The sequence below is a fragment of the Neopsephotus bourkii genome, unplaced genomic scaffold, assembly GCF_033783945.1.
Source record: "Neopsephotus bourkii isolate Nb327-2 ecotype Australia unplaced genomic scaffold, CSIRO-AGI_Nbou_v1 NB_1154, whole genome shotgun sequence".
Lineage (NCBI taxonomy): Eukaryota > Metazoa > Chordata > Aves > Psittaciformes > Psittacidae > Neopsephotus > Neopsephotus bourkii.
In genome coordinates, this window is record NW_026901640.1 from 2,960,479 (window position 1) to 2,975,277 (window position 14,799).

Sequence of the window (14,799 nt, forward strand, 5' to 3'; positions counted from 1 at the left end):
CGTGACGTCACGACGCAAGGGAAGGTGGGCTGTGCCTACCCGCAGAGGGCGCGCCGGCGCGGAATCATTCCCGTGACGTCACCCTCGCGGAGGCCACGCCTCTTAAAGCGGCAATTCCCCCCGTGCAGCGCAACGGAGAATGGAGTCTCGGGGTTCCCGGTGGGGCACACAGGGGGGGTGCACCCCCATGCAGGGCTGCCCTGCTGAGGAAGACGCCACCGCTTCTTCTAAAACACCTGTTTTTATTAATGAAACAACCAAAAGATGGGGGGTGTGGGGGGGTCCTCTCCACCCCAGGGACCCCCAGCCCGGGCGGGACGCGTCGGGGGGTGGGCCACAGCTGTACCCGGTGTCCCCCGTCCTCGCCCGGGTCCGTACCTGCTGGGGTGCCGGGACAGGCGGGGGGGGCCACGTCGGTGGCGGAGGGGACGCCCCAGGGAGGGAGAAGCAAGCGGGCGGGGCCGGTGGGGGACGCAGCATGCTCGGTGTCGGGGACACACGACACGTCCCTGCGTGACGGCGGCGGGAGACACGGGGGGACAGGACCTGTGCTGAGGTGGGAGAGGTGGGGGGGTACCCCCATGGCCACGCGAACCCCTTTAACCCCTCCCCCCCAGGGGCTTTGCAGGGTGTCCCCCTCCCCGCTGCACCCCCTGTGTTTGCCGGGGGGGGGTCCCCACAACCCCGTTCCCCCTCGCCTGGGACCCTCCATTGTGTGGCTGGGGGTTCGGGGATACCCCCCCCCCAGTTCAGCACCCCGGGGTGGGGGTCGGGTGGCAGCGGGGCGCAGGCAGACCCCACGGGGGTCCGGGTGGGCTGGGGGGTGCAGGAGAGGGGGGCTGGGGCTGGGTCAGTCCCACCAAGCGCTCGGCTTGGGTCTCATTGGGAAAGGTGGACCCAGCCCGTGCTGGGGGGCTGGTGGGCATGGGGGGGCCCGGGAGGGGTGGCTGCAGTGCCCGGCTCCACGCTGCCCACTCCTAGATGGACACTTCATATTCCCTTGTGTCCTGCAAAGAAAACAGACTGCGAGGGGTTGGACACTCGGCGGATGCGTGTCCCACCCCATGTGCTGTCCCTGGGTGGATGTCCCATGTTGTGAGGGTCCCTGGATGGTTATACCATTCTGTGCATGGCCTCATCCCATGAATGGCCTCAGGATAGATGTCCATCCTGGGAAATGATCCCTGAGTGTATGTCCCATCCCATCAACAAGCCCTGGGTGTATATTCCATCCCATGTGTGGTCCCTGCGTGGATGTCCCATGCTGTGAAGAGTCCCTAGGTGGATATTCCATCCCATGCACAGACCCTGGATGGATATTCCATCCTATGTGTGATTCCTGGATAGATGCCTGTCACATGAAGGGTCCCTGGATGGATATTCCATTCTATGTGTTGTCCCTGGATGGATGTCTGTCACATGAAGGGTCCCTGGATGGATGCCCTATCCTGTGAATGGGATCTGGATGGATATTCCACTCCATGTGTGGTCCCTGGATGGATATCCTACCTAAAGCATGATCCCTGCAATGCATCGCCCCATTCCACTCCTGTCCTACTCCACACACAGCCCCTGGCACACATGGCTGATACAACGCAGGGTCCCTGGGGTGCCCAGCTCTGGCTGGGGGGACCTAGGGGGCCCGTACTTACTCCTGTCTCATAGGTGGGGTTGTCAAAAGCCGACTCCACGGTGATATGGTCATAGGGGTGGGAGCCAGCAAGGGGCAGCTGCAGGGACGGCTTCCCCTGGAGCCTGTGGGGAGCGGACAGATGGAGCAGGAGGAACGTGGTGACCCCCATGGGGTGCCGGGGACCACCCGGCCACTCACTTGGAGAAGTAGAGGTAAATGCCCCCGATGAGCAGGGCCACCACCAGGACGGGCAGGAAGACGGCGATGGCGACATTGGTGCCCTCCAGCGCTGGTCCCGATGGCACAGCCTTGGCCACGGCTGCATGGGATAGTCGGCTCAGCGAGGGGGCACCTACACCCTGGGTGCTTGTCTGCACCCCATCACCCCCTTGCCCTTACCATCCAGGTTACGGTTGCTGTAAAACTCGTCATAGGAGGCTGGAGGAAAGAAAGAAGCCGGGATCATCAGCAAGAAGTGGGGTGCTGAGGGGCGCAGTGGGGTGATGCGGGGTGCTCTCACCCGCTTTGCAGATGGGAGGGGAGCTGCTCCAGCGCGACGGGTGCCCGGGCAGGCAGCGCAGGCTGCTCTCGCCCAGCAGCGCCCGCCCGTCGGCGCAGGAGAAGCGCAGCGTGGCTCCCGCCGGGTACAGGCGGCGCTCGGGGCTCTGCCGCCCGCCCGCCGGCACGCCGGGGTTGTGGCACGGCTCGTAGGTCTCCGCTGTGGGGCACGGACACGGTGCCATCAGTGCCCATCAGTGCCCGTCATCAGTGCCCATCAGTGCAGGGGACATGGCCTGGGAGAGGGGACCCGACTCACGGATGCACTTGGGGAGGCGGTCGCTCCACTTGGGTCCTCCCGCGGCCCGCTCGTGGCACGTCAGGGTCCCGCTGCCCGCCAGGATGTACCCCTTGTCGCAGATGTACTGCACGGTGCCTCCCACCGGGAATCTGGGGCTGGAGACCACCCTGCGGCTGTGCTCGGCGTCCCCGGGGTCCCGGCAGGAGGTCACTGCAGGCAAAGGGACTGGTGATGATGGTGGCTGATGGGGATGCTCCGCAGGGCACGGGGATGCCGATGGGTACCACTCACCCCGCTCGCAGGTGGGCAGGTCGCCGCTCCATGTCAGGTCCCAGTGGCACATCAGGAGGTCGGTGCCGGTCAGCTGGAAGCCAGGGTAGCAATGGTAGGTGACCACGGTGCCATGGAGCAGCTCCGGTTGTGAGGATGTCTTCCAGCCGTTGGCGATGTCTGGCAGCTCGGGGCAGGTATCGTTACGGGGGACCTCTGTGAGGGTGACAGGGTGAGCGGGGTAGCGTGGGACACCAGGGACAATGGTGGCACTATCCCACCATGGGCCTCACCAGAGAAGTGGATGACAAAGCCCTGCCGATAGGCAAAGGCACCAGCACCGGGGTCAGACTGGAACTGGACGGTGACATCAGCGGTGGAGGCGTAGAGCTTGAAGCGGCCGCGGGCACCCGTGTACTGGCCCAGGATGCGCGCCGTGAGGTCATCCCCATCATAGAAGGTGAGGACATCCCCTGAGCCCAGCCGCAGCCTGGGGGAGCAGGGCGGTGAGGGCAGGGGGGAGCATGGATCCCAAACCCCTCCATCCCCGTGGCCGTCCCCGCACTCACACGCGGACGTCCAGCATGATGCGCTTGTCCTCCTCCACGTGCAGCCCCCAGATGCAGTCCTGGCCTTTGCCGTACGCCTCTGGCCAGTTGGGTGACAGAACCACGCCGGATGCATCCGTCAGCTCCCCGCTGCACACCGCTGTGGGTGCATGGTGGGCTCAGCATCACTGTGGGGCACCCACCACAGCACCCACCACCCATTAGCCGCAGCTCCCACTGCATCCCACAGCTCCAGCACACACCACAATGCATCCCTCCTGCTCCATCCCCAGCTCCATCACAATGGCACCCCCCAACTCCAGCACCCACCAAACCCCATCTCCAGCTCCCTTTTCCCTGCCCACTGGTGCCCACCACGGCATGCTGGCTCCGTCTCATTCCACTGTGGATCATTGGGATCGACGCACTCGATGATGGTGGAGCCCTGCTCCAGCGTGTAACCGGGGTCACAGCTGAACTCCACTGTGGTGCCCACCGGGTACCGGGGGTCGCTGGCCGTGAAGTTCCCATACTTGACAAAGGGCTCGTAGCAATGCCCCTGCTCAAAAGCTGCGGGCACAGGGGCGAAGGTCCGCAGGGGCCAGGCGGGCATGGGGGTGCCGGGGTGCCCCCCTCCATCCCGGCCCCGTACCCTCATAGCGCAGCGCCATGCCCGCAGCGGCCCCGCTGCTGTCGGTGGTGAGCTCCACAAAGAAGTGGCGCCCGGTGCTGAGCAGCCCCTCGATGGGCAGGTACTCCACCTCGTAGGAGTCATACACCGGTGGTGCCTCCACGTTGTTGCCGTTGCGGATGATGAGCCTGGCAAGGCATGGCAAGGGGCAGGGTGCTGTGGTGGCCGTGGCCAACAGCCCCCGTCCTTGGGCATGGGTGGTAGCATGGCCGCAGCCATGGCCAGCAGCACCCATCCTTGAACATGATGAGTAGCACCCACCTTTGGGCGTAGGCAATGATGCCCATCCTTGAACATGATGAGTAGCACCCACCTTTGGGCATAGCCAATGATGCCCATCCTTGAACATGATGAGTAGCACCCACCTTTGGGCATAGCCAATGATGCCCATCCTTGAACATGATGAATAGCACCTACCTTTGGGCATAGCCAATGATGCCCATCCTTGAACATGATGAATGACACCAACCCTTGGTATCATTGAACCTTGAACATGATGAGTAGCACCCACCTTTGGGCATAGCCAATGATGCCCATCCTTGAACATGATGAATGACACCAACCCTTGGTATCATTGAACCTTGAACATGATGAGTAGCACCCACCTTTGGGCATAGCCAATGACACCCATCCTTGAACATGATGAATGACACCAACCCTTGGCCATTGCCAATGGTGTCTTCTTTGAACGTGGCCAACAGTGCCTACACTTGAGCATGGCCAGTGACACCCATCCTTCAACATGACCAACAGCATCTTCCCTTTTGGTATGTCAAGTGACACCCACCCTTGAATATGACCAAAGGTACCCATCTATGGGCATTGCCAACAGCACCCATCTTTGGGTCTGTCCAAAAGCCCCATCCTTGGACATGGCCTGGTGCGGAGCTGCTCCACGGTACCCTGGCCCCCCAATTCCTCCCTACCCTGTTGCCCAACCTGTCATCATCCTCTGCCAGCGACACCTTCTCGAAGTGGAGGTGCAGGCGGTGTCCGGCGGGCGCCTCCAGCACCCAGTGGCACGTCAGGTTGTTGCTGTAGTTCCCGGGGAAGCCGGGTGACACGATGCGTCCCACCGTGGCGTTCCGGACCGCGCCACCGCACGCCGCTGCAGGAGAAGGGACCATCAGCACCGGGCTGCACCACACCGGCTGTGCCTCTCCCAGTACCGATGCTCACCGAGGCAGAGGGGCTCATGGGCGCTCCAGAAGGGCCGGGTGGCGTTGAGGCAGGTGATGCGGTGGGTGCCATGGAGCTGGTAGCCGGTGGCGCAGCGGAAGCGGGCGTCCCCGCCGGGGTGCAGGCTGCTCACGGACACCTCCCCGAACGCCGGCCGCGCCGGGAAGGGGCAGCTCAGCACGTAGGCTGGGGGCAGGAGTGGTGTTATGGATGGGGATGGAGCCCCCATAAAGACCCCAGCCCACCCAGCACCCCGGTATGGGTGCTGCAGGGCTGGGTGACACGGTGCCTATGCCTGTCTGTAATCATACAGTCAGCCGGGTTGGAAAGAGCTTGAAGATCAAGACCTTTCCTGCCATGGCCACTGCTAACCCTCATCTCCATGGGGTGCGAACACTTGCAGGGATGCTGACCCCAGCCCTGTTCCAATGCCTGAGCACCCTCTCCATGAATTAATTGTTCCTAATATCCAGGCTAAACCCCCCCCCGGTGCAGCTTGAACCTGTTACCTCTTGTCCTGTCCCTTGGGAGAAGAGACTGACCCCCACTTCGCTCCATCCTCCTTCCAGGTAGTTGCAGGGAGCAATCAGGGCCCTCCTGAGCCTTCTCTTCTCCAGACTTAACCCCCCTGGCTCCCTCAGCCATTCCTCTCCACACTTGTGCTCCAGGCCCTGCACCAACTTCATTGCCCTTCTCTGTGTTCTTCACCCACTTAACCCACCATTGGCACAGGTAAACCCTGCCGCCCATCACCATGCTCTGAATCAACATCGCGCCAGCGAGGGAGGCACCAGGGTGGTGGATGCTGCCCCATACCTTGGTATCGGAAGTGGTAGGAGCTGGGGCTGTGGGGCCGGGGGCTCTGGAAGCGCAGGGTGAGGATGTTGGCAGGGCTGCGGATGACCTGGCCCCGCAGCAGGAAGGACTCATTGGCCAGGAGGGTGGGCTCCAGCCCCCCCATGCTCTCCACTGTCAGCGTCTCCCCCTCTGCCAGGCTGATGTTGTGAACCTATGGGCACAGCCAGGAATCACCACCCCGGTACCTGCCTTGGGGCTGGTCCTTGGGCAGCTTCTCCATGGTCGATAGCGCGTTGGAGCGCGTCCGTGCAGGGCAGCGCCTTTCAACCACGGTTACCAGCACCATAAACCATCCTGCTCTGCAAAGAAGGAGCCCCCCACGGCACAGCCAGGCCCACACCGAGAGCAGCTCCAGCCCTCTGGAGGGATGTGCTGTTAATGATGTTAATGAAGCAGTGGTCTATGGTGATGGAGGAGCCAGGGCTCACTGGGGAGCTGCTGCTTCTGGCTCAGCAAGCCGTGGGCAGAGGTGGGGACACACATCCATGTGCCACCAATGGGAGCAACACATGGCCTCAGCACCAGCCTCTGCTTCCAGCAGATGGGAGTTGGGTTTTCCTGGCTCTGCACCCCAGCATTGCTCACACCTTCTTCATCAGTGCTGCATTAATTAACCCTGCATCCCTGCTCCTGTGCTGGGTACCAGCCATGGCAGCCGGTGAGCACGGAGCATCCTGGGGCATCCCACCAGCTTGTGCACCTACATCCCAGCTCTGCTGATTTGGGGACATCGGATAGGGACGAGACTATGTGTTTGCTGCACTCCACAGTGATGGCACAGAGCAGGGGACATGCCACGCGTGCCCATGGGCACTTGGCACCCCATCCCACCCCAGTTCCCATCTCACCTTGAGCTCCACGCCATAGCCAGGGTAGACAGAGATGGTGTAGGTGCAGTCCAGGCTGCCATCATAGGGGACACTGGCCAGCTCCGGGGACACCAGCCAGCCCTCAGGACCCGCCAGCGTCCTATTGCAGGGGGCTGTGGTGACAGAGGAGATTCCTGCTCAGCCCCACTTCACCCCAGCTCCCCCCATCTCCATGCCCAGCACTCACCAGGCCCCTGCAGCGTGGTGACAGTGGTGGTGGTGATGGTGGAGGTGGTGGTGCTCCCCTCCTCATCCCCATGGACCACAGCATCCCCAGTGTGGGCTCCTGGAGATGTACCGGGCGTGATGGGTGCCTGGCTGGGGGGGGATGTTGGGCTGGATTCCAGCACCCTGGCAGGGGACCACGAGGGATCAGCAGCCGGTACAGCCCCCCACGCATCCCCCCATGGGCCTGGGTGCCCTGCTGGTGTGGTCAATGGGTCAGTGGGGAAGGCAGGCCTGGGCAGGGCAGGGGTGCGTGGGGGGGGCTCAGGGTCTGGCTGCAGGGCATCAGCGGGCAGGATGGGACCAGGGCCCCCAGGCAGGAACGGTGCCTGGCCCAGGTAGTCCTTCTTGAGGAAGGCTTCGTGCAGCAGGTCCTCCAGCAGCGGGTGGTGGTTGAGCAGCTTCAGCGTGGGCGCTGTGCTCACAAAGCGAGCCTCTGCCTCCCGCTCCTCCGGTGTGGGCAGCGCCGTCGGCTCCCTCTCGGCCTCAGCGCTGTCCCCGGCTTTCCTCGCCAGCCCATTGAAGCCTGTGGGGAGGAGAGAGCACGGGGTGCTGGGGAGCTGTGGGCTGATGCTGCGTCATAGACTGGTGCTGCATCAGAGACCGAGGCTTCAGTCTGGACCAACGGTGCACTGTGGATCGATGCTGCATCACGGACTGACATGGCCCTGGGGACCAGTGATGCACGTCCCTCACAAACCGATGCTGTGCCCAGTGTGGCACTTGGGAGCAAGCCTTGGACATGGGCTGATGCTGCAGCAGGGAGCAGTGCTGGTGCAACATCAGTCCTGTGCTGCGCTGGGCACCAGCACTTCACCATGGACCAACACTTCATCCTCCATCCCGAGGGGCAACACCTCCTGCTCACCACTACTGCACCAAAACCAGGATGACAAACAAGCACATGGACCCCATGCAGTGGGACCCTGCCCTGGGGCAGCCCTGGCAATTAAACCGTGGCTAATTAATGCATAACTGCAGCTTGCCCCACATTAAGGGGTGCCCACCCATTGCAGACACACAGGTGATTGCCGTGTCTGCCATAACCAGCTGCACCGGGAATGCCGTGGCTCCTCCGAGCATTAATCCCTGAGCAAATCCCAGACACTTACAGCCTTTAGACCAAACCCAAAAGCATTTAATCAGCCTTAATGAGCCACCAGCATCAATCCCTGGTGGGTCTGGTCCCCTCTTTCCCGGGGGGGGGGGCACAGCTCCCCAGCCCCACCATACCACAGCAGGAGGGGATGCCATGCTGGTAGCATCCCTCTATGGCCAGTTGGGAGGCATGTCCTGCCACCGTGCACGAGTGCTGATGATATGATACTGCCAATTACCAGGTAATTATACTGATCTATAGCAGGGCAGGGCCCCACGAAGATTAATTACTCTGTGATTGCTGCTTTTAAGGGACTATTAAGAGACATCAGCTTGGGTGAGCAGCGTGGGGGGGAGCTGGTGGGTGCCAGGAGGCATCCCCATCACCCAGTGCATCCCCTTGGCTCCCTTACCATTACCCAGGGATGGTGGCAATGCCCCGGGCACAGCAGCCCGGTGGGAGGTGAGTATCTGACCACACTTGCCCCCCCAGCAAGGCCCGCATCATTTTTTAATGGGATCCATTCATTTGAACATAAAACTTAAATGAGTTTGTACTGAAGGGCAACAAAACCTCTCTTAGGCTTTAATAGCAGATTAGTGCTCAGGGGCCAGCCCCTCAGAGCAAAGGCTGGAGGAGGGATGCTCACCCTGGCCTCCTGCACCCATTGCCCAGGGTGCTGGGAGCACAGTGGTCCCCATTGGGGCTGCTGGATGAAGTGGGACCCCCCATAGCAAGATCCCTACAGCAGGTCCTACCTGCGTGCTGTGGCACCCTGCGATGGGCAGTGCCTAGACACCCTGGGCTCTACGTGGTGCTCTGTGTACCACAGGATGCTCCCAGCACTGTGGGATGTCTCTGGGTACCATGAGGTATTCCTGACACCAGGGGATGCTCTGCGTACCGCTGGATGCTTCCAGCACTACAGGATGCTTCCAGCACCAGAGGATGCTCAGAGATGGACATGCCCTTGGATGCAGGATGCTTGGAGCACTGTGAGAAGGCAGCAAGTGCCCAGATGTTGCCACCCATGTCCCTCAGGCACCACCAGATTAAGACCCCTACAGACATCTCTAAGCAGCTTATCTCCAGCACCACATCTGTGGCCCTCCCATAGCCCCAAGAAGAGCATTAAACCCTGCCACCTAGCACCCACCTCCCAGGCCCTGGCACCCCTCCAGGGCTCAGGGTGCTCACAAACACTTGCAAAGGACCCATCAAATCCCCAATAGCTGCGTGCCCATTGGGGGGGGCTGAAGCTGGGTTGGGGTCCTAATCCCTTACATTAGCTTAACCAGGCAGGAGTCTATTAATGGGAGCTGGGGAGATGCTGGAGACCAATGGGGCTGTGGCGGCGGCTGCCTCCCCGTTGGGAATCAATGCTGCTGGCTGTCACAGATACATAAATAAGGCAGCACGTGGCCTCCTGGGGAGCAGCGATCGATGCTGCCCGACAAGCAAGTAATAACAGAGCGGAGGCCACGGGTCAGGGCCCTCGGCTGCCCCAGCAGCATCGCGGTGCTGCTCCGAGCCCCAGTTTCCCCATCAATAGGGGGGTGATGGCTGGCGGGAGGTGCAGGCAGCCGGGTCCATGGGGCAGGGGTTGGGGCTTGCAGGAATCCAGGGTTGTTTTCCAATTTAAAATCCAATCTGGTTTTGCCCCCACCACCGGGGCCGGCAGCGGTGATGGATGAGCTGTCAGGCAGCCGGCGCCACGCTCCCCCCATCCGCAGCCCATGCCCTGGGTACGGGATGTGCCTGCTTGGTGCCAGAGCCCCATCTCCATGCCCTGCTCTGGTAGCCGTGGGGAATGGGGACCAGCAGGCAGGGAATGAGGGTGGATGGGGAGGTGTAGGCAGTGTGATAGCACAGGCAGCGTCAGGAGCGGTGGGTGGTGTAAAGGCGCAGGCAGGGATGGTGGGTGCAAGCAGTGGGTAGGTGAGTGCAGGGAGGTGCACACACACACGATGTGATGGTGCAGCAGGGATGTGCAGGCAGCTCCCTATGCCAACACCACTGCCACGCAGCCAGAGCACCGCCATACAGCAAGCTGAGCACCCCATTGGCACCCACATCCTGCTACCCCATGGCCTCCTCCATGCCCAGACACCCAAGCCAAGGATGCTGGAGCAGCTGGAACCAAGGGGCTGCCCCGGTGCCTGGGGATGCTGCTGGTGAGCGCGGCAGCTACCACAAGAGCTCAGTTTAATATTCATGGCGGCGCTGGCGGGGAAGCGTTTGACCTTGTATGTTCTGCGCTTCTCCTTGAATTGAACAGTCATTTACCCGCTGACACATGTCACCACAGCCCGCTCCCTGGAGCATCACCGACACCGAGCGGGCAGCAGGGGCAGAGCCCAGCGGGCACCGGGGTGCCCATCCCCGCGGTCTCCCTCCCTCCCCACCCCTGCTCAGGGTGCCCCATCCCCTCCTCATTGCCCACAGCCTGTGGAATCCCGCTTTCCCCCGGAGCTAATGCGTTTGTACAGCAATTTCCCTGCGCGGCGGCGGCGGCAGTGATGGATTGTGTGTCTGCTGCTATTTCGGACCTGAGCGCTGGAGCCGTGCGGCGCCACGTCCCTCCTCCCCAAATCAGCCCCAGCCCAGCCCTGCGTTGGTATCCCCTGGGATGGAGCCCCCGTTGATGGGCAGCACCTGCTCTGTGCCGCTCCATGGTGCCCATGGCATGGGTACCAGCTCCCCACAGGGCTCCAATATAGCTCATCCCCTGGCACACCAGGGTGGCAGAGGGGACACCCACCCTATAGGGCACCCCTGAGTGCATGGCTCCAGACAGGAGGCAGGCAGAAAGAGCAGAGCCACACTGCCCTCCCCTTCCCTGTGCCTGCTGCTGGCGACAGTAATTGAAATGTGCTTGTCTAGCCCCGTGTTGGGCTGCTCAGCCATCACCCTCCCCACAGACACGGATCCATCCCAGCGGGTGGGAAGCATGGAGCATCACACCAGGGCTGGCATCCCAGCTGCCTCCAGCACCCCCGTTTTCCCCCCTGGGAATTCAACATGAGCATCCCCTTGCCAGCAAACCCTGCTCCGTTACTGCTCTTCATGTGGGATCCCACACTGGTTTGTGTTGGAAGGGACCTTAAAGCTCATCCAGCTCCAACCCCTGCCACGGGCAGGGACCCCTTCCACTGGAGCAGCTTGCTCCAAGCCCCTGTGTCCAACCTGGCCTTGAGCACTGCCAGGGATGGGGATGAACCAAAGCCACCATCCCCTCCCATTGCCACCTCCCAGGGCACCTGGGGGACCCCCAGAGCCCACCCTGCCTGGGCATCACCCCCATGCACTGCCCAGCATCAGCTGATCCTGTCTTCCAGGCACCTCTCTCCATTTTCACAGGGTCACAGCAGCACGCTTGCAGCTGATTAATATTTGATCCCTTCAGCACAGCTCGTTACTGTGTTTAAATTAGATATGTAATAATCCCCAATGGCATGGCAAGGGTGCAGGCCGGTGCCTGCTGCTTCTCACCCAGGCTGGGCACTGAGCACATTCCCAATGGGATGCTCTGACACCTCAGAGGATGCGACAAGGGGAGCCAGGTCCCATTGCAGGGCAGGCTGGTGGGGAGCCAGGGAGATGGAGACATCCTCTGACAGGTCCAGGCAGCCCCTTTGCCACCCAAGGATGTCCATGGAGGGAGTGGTGCTGGTACCCTGGCTGGCTCCATCTCTCCAACAGCCAAAGGAAGGGATGCTGGTGCTCTGGAGCTGCTGCCTGTGACTAGAGGGAATCCATTACCTCCCTGCTTATAGGCAGCTTTCAAAGGCAATCTTTCAATTGTGTGCATTTAAAGAATTGATCGGAGGCAAAGTTATCCTCTGCAGCCAGAGTCACCGCAGACACAACTCCATCCACCTCCCCTGGGGCCTCCCTGTGCTCACAGGGGGCCTGGATCCTGGGATCATCCCTGGCCTTCACCCCAACACAACCCTAGTGAGCCCCGCTCCCATCTGAGCATCCCTCCATTGCTCTGCACCAGCCCTGCGGTGCCCTTGCTGTGCCGTTGCCCCTTTGCACCCCGTTTTCCTCCCACATTCCCACTCTCTGGCTCTGCTGAGTGCCTGCACAGAGCCTGGGGCCGGCAGCCCTGCTCCATGCACCCCCACCTGCAGCAGGTGCTGCGGCAGCCAGGCTCCCATGGGGATGATGGAGGCGGCTGGTGCAGCCCTGCATCCCCATGGGGAACCCTGCCCTCCCATCCTCTGGCTTAAGAGCATTATCCACATAATCCCGGCCTGGCGCACGCAGCGTGGCAGTGATGAACTCCTCCGAGGCACGCAGGGGATGAGCACATACGCTGTTAATTACTGTAGCAGATCCTGCTCCAGTCCCTCTCCTCTCCCCAAAACTCCGACCAGCACCCACATCCCCACGGATGTCTTGTCCCCACATCCATTGCTCCTATGATCATGGGGGATGTGACACTGGACAGCATGGCACAGCTCATGAGGGCACAGTCAGGCCCTGTGCCACCCATCACAACCCACAGACTGCAAGAACCCCAAGTTACAAGGAGGTCCATTCACAGCATAGATGATCCCCCAACACAGGCAGGCCTGCCACGGCTTTAGAGAGCTAGGAAAAGGTGTTGCAGTGGGGCAGGGTGGATGGAACCATGTCCAGCACCATACCCCAGCTGCATCAGTGCTGTGGGACCCAGACCCCACTTACTCCTGTGGGCACTGGCAGCTGGTGCTGCCCCATGGCTGGGCCAAGCCTGCAGGCCACTGGGTCCTAGCCTCACATTGCCACCATCCAGGGGACATCACCTATCTCCTTGGCCTGGGTGAGGGTTCTGTGAACTCTGTACCCATATCACCCAGACCCACGGCACATCCCCAGCATGTTCCAGTCCATCAATGGCAAGTCAAGGCCATGGCAACAAGGTGGTGCTGCATGGAAATCAGGGTGTTGGGCTGGGAGCCCTGCCTGATGGGGGACAGGGAGTGCGTGAGTGTCAAGGGCAATGCCCAACACACTGGGGGGGCCAGAGTGAATGAGACCCCAAAGCTCCCATCCTTGGGAAGAGCTTGGCACCTTCCAGGGCATCCCTACCTCTAACACTCTGGGAAACGCACGTACAGAGTTTAATTAACTTTATTGATATTCAGAAATTAGGGGACTGACTAGAGGTAATTGCTCATTAGAAATCATTAAACTGACACTGTAAGCACCAGCCTCCCTTGGGGGAAGCCAGAGCCCTGCTCCCAGGACAGAACCAGGCACACAGACACCCCCCCTAACCCCTCTACACCCAGTGGGGTGGGAGATGTGGGTACCGTGGCCTTGCCGCACTCGCTGCCATGCAGAAGTCCCCCCATCCACCCTCTCCACCCAAGCAAGAGGCTGTGGCATCGCTCCCGGCGGCACAGTGAGACGGGAATAGCAGCGGGCACAGGGCCACGACGCCCTTCCCCGCCTGGGCTCTGCTGCCAGATGGGGAGTTTATGTAAGTCCCTGCACGGCTGCTGCCTGCAGCTTGGCCGAGCCCCGCAGGCAGCCTGCGGCCCCCTGCCTGCACCCCAACAGGGATGGATCCCCACCGCACCACGGTGAACTGGGGCACCCCAAGCCCTGGTGTGAACCCAGTCTTGGGGTTTGGGGCAGCAGAGCCGCACGGCGTCAAGGCTGCCCGTGCCCCATGGGTGGCAGAGCTAAGGAGCTGAGCTGGGTGTTGGCTGCTCTCCTAGGAAGGACCAACCCTCGCTATCCCTTCATCTCCCCTGCGCCCTCCCCATAGCCAAAGGGGTCACCCCAAGCGAGCCAGAGGGGAAGGGGGGGGGACAGAGACGAATGCCCCCATGCCCCACAGCACGGAGGGACCGGCTCGCAGCCGGGAGGGGTGTCGAAGCGCTTGATGCTGAGGGCGCGGGTCCCCCCCTCGCTAACACCGGCAGAGGGGCTGTCTCCGGAGCCCGCCGGGGGCGGCGTTGCACCAGCCCGGCTGCAAACAGCTCTGCGCGCCCCCGACGGCTCCCGCTCCCCGCACCACCGGATGAAGGAGGGGGGGGGGGGGTGCGGCGGATAACGGAGAGGCGATGGGGGGGGCTCCCCCGGTGCGGGGGGGTCGAGCGCAAGTTGGCAAAGTTGAGCGGCGCCAAGGCTGGGGCCAGTGGTACCGGGGGGTGTTGGTGTGTATGGGGCGGTGACCGGGGCGGGAGGGTGCGGGGGGGGGGGGTAACCGTTGTGAGGAGGGGAGCGGGGAAGTGGTGGTGGTGGTGGGGGGGTGATGGCGGTGCCGGCCCTTACCGTGTGCGGTGGCCCCGAGCAGCGCGGCGAGCAGCGGCAGGAGCCGTGCGGGCGGCGGCGCGGAGCCCATGGCCGGCGGCGGTCAGCACCGCGGACAGCTCCGCGCTGCGGGCACGGCCGCGCCGCAACGCTCCGAGTGCGGCGCCCGCCAATCCCGCGGCCGTGGAGGGAGCTGGGGGGGGGACGGGATGGACCCCGCCGTAATGCTCCGAGTGCGGCGCACGGAGATCCTGCAGGCTGGAATGGGGAGGGAATGGGGAGGGAATGGGGAGGGAACGGAGAGGGGGGGGCTCCTCCCTGCCACCCCCTCCTTCCGCGCCGTAACTCTCCGAGCACAGCGCCCGCAAATACTGGG

General features: G+C 62.3%; 1 protein-coding gene across 2 annotated transcripts; it reads right to left on the bottom strand.

Moving 5' to 3' along the window:
- Positions 1-716: 716 nt before the first annotated feature.
- SEZ6 (seizure related 6 homolog) lies at positions 717-14,590 on the bottom strand. 2 transcript variants are annotated; one of them, XM_061363483.1, is made up of 17 exons: positions 14,445-14,590; positions 7,035-7,598; positions 6,827-6,960; positions 5,937-6,129; positions 5,121-5,306; positions 4,881-5,049; positions 3,903-4,069; positions 3,626-3,820; positions 3,272-3,410; positions 2,996-3,192; positions 2,724-2,918; positions 2,451-2,642; positions 2,154-2,351; positions 2,033-2,071; positions 1,832-1,952; positions 1,653-1,755; positions 717-1,007 (listed from the first exon to the last, which is right to left on the bottom strand). In XM_061363483.1, exons 1-17 carry the CDS (start codon positions 14,512-14,514, stop codon positions 978-980), a joined length of 2,892 nt encoding a protein of 963 aa, XP_061219467.1. In that variant the 5' UTR covers positions 14,515-14,590; the 3' UTR covers positions 717-977. The 2 variants fall into 2 exon arrangements, with proteins under 2 accessions (XP_061219467.1, XP_061219466.1); XM_061363482.1 differs by having other exon boundaries at positions 717-1,023.
- Positions 14,591-14,799: the final 209 nt, after the last annotated feature.

Excerpts from the sequence above, each read along its gene's own strand:
- SEZ6 (XM_061363482.1), bottom strand. The coding sequence starts at position 14,514 with ATGGGCTCCGCGCCGCCGCCCGCACGGCTCCTGCCGCTGCTCGCCGCG. Across the intron at positions 6,130-6,826 it reads GCTATGGCGTGGAGCTCAAG|GTTCACAACATCAGCCTGGC; the intron begins GTGAGATGGGAA and ends CTGTGCCCATAG. Across the intron at positions 3,411-3,625 it reads GACGGAGCCAGCATGCCGTG|CGGTGTGCAGCGGGGAGCTG; the intron begins GTGGGCACCAGT and ends ATGCACCCACAG.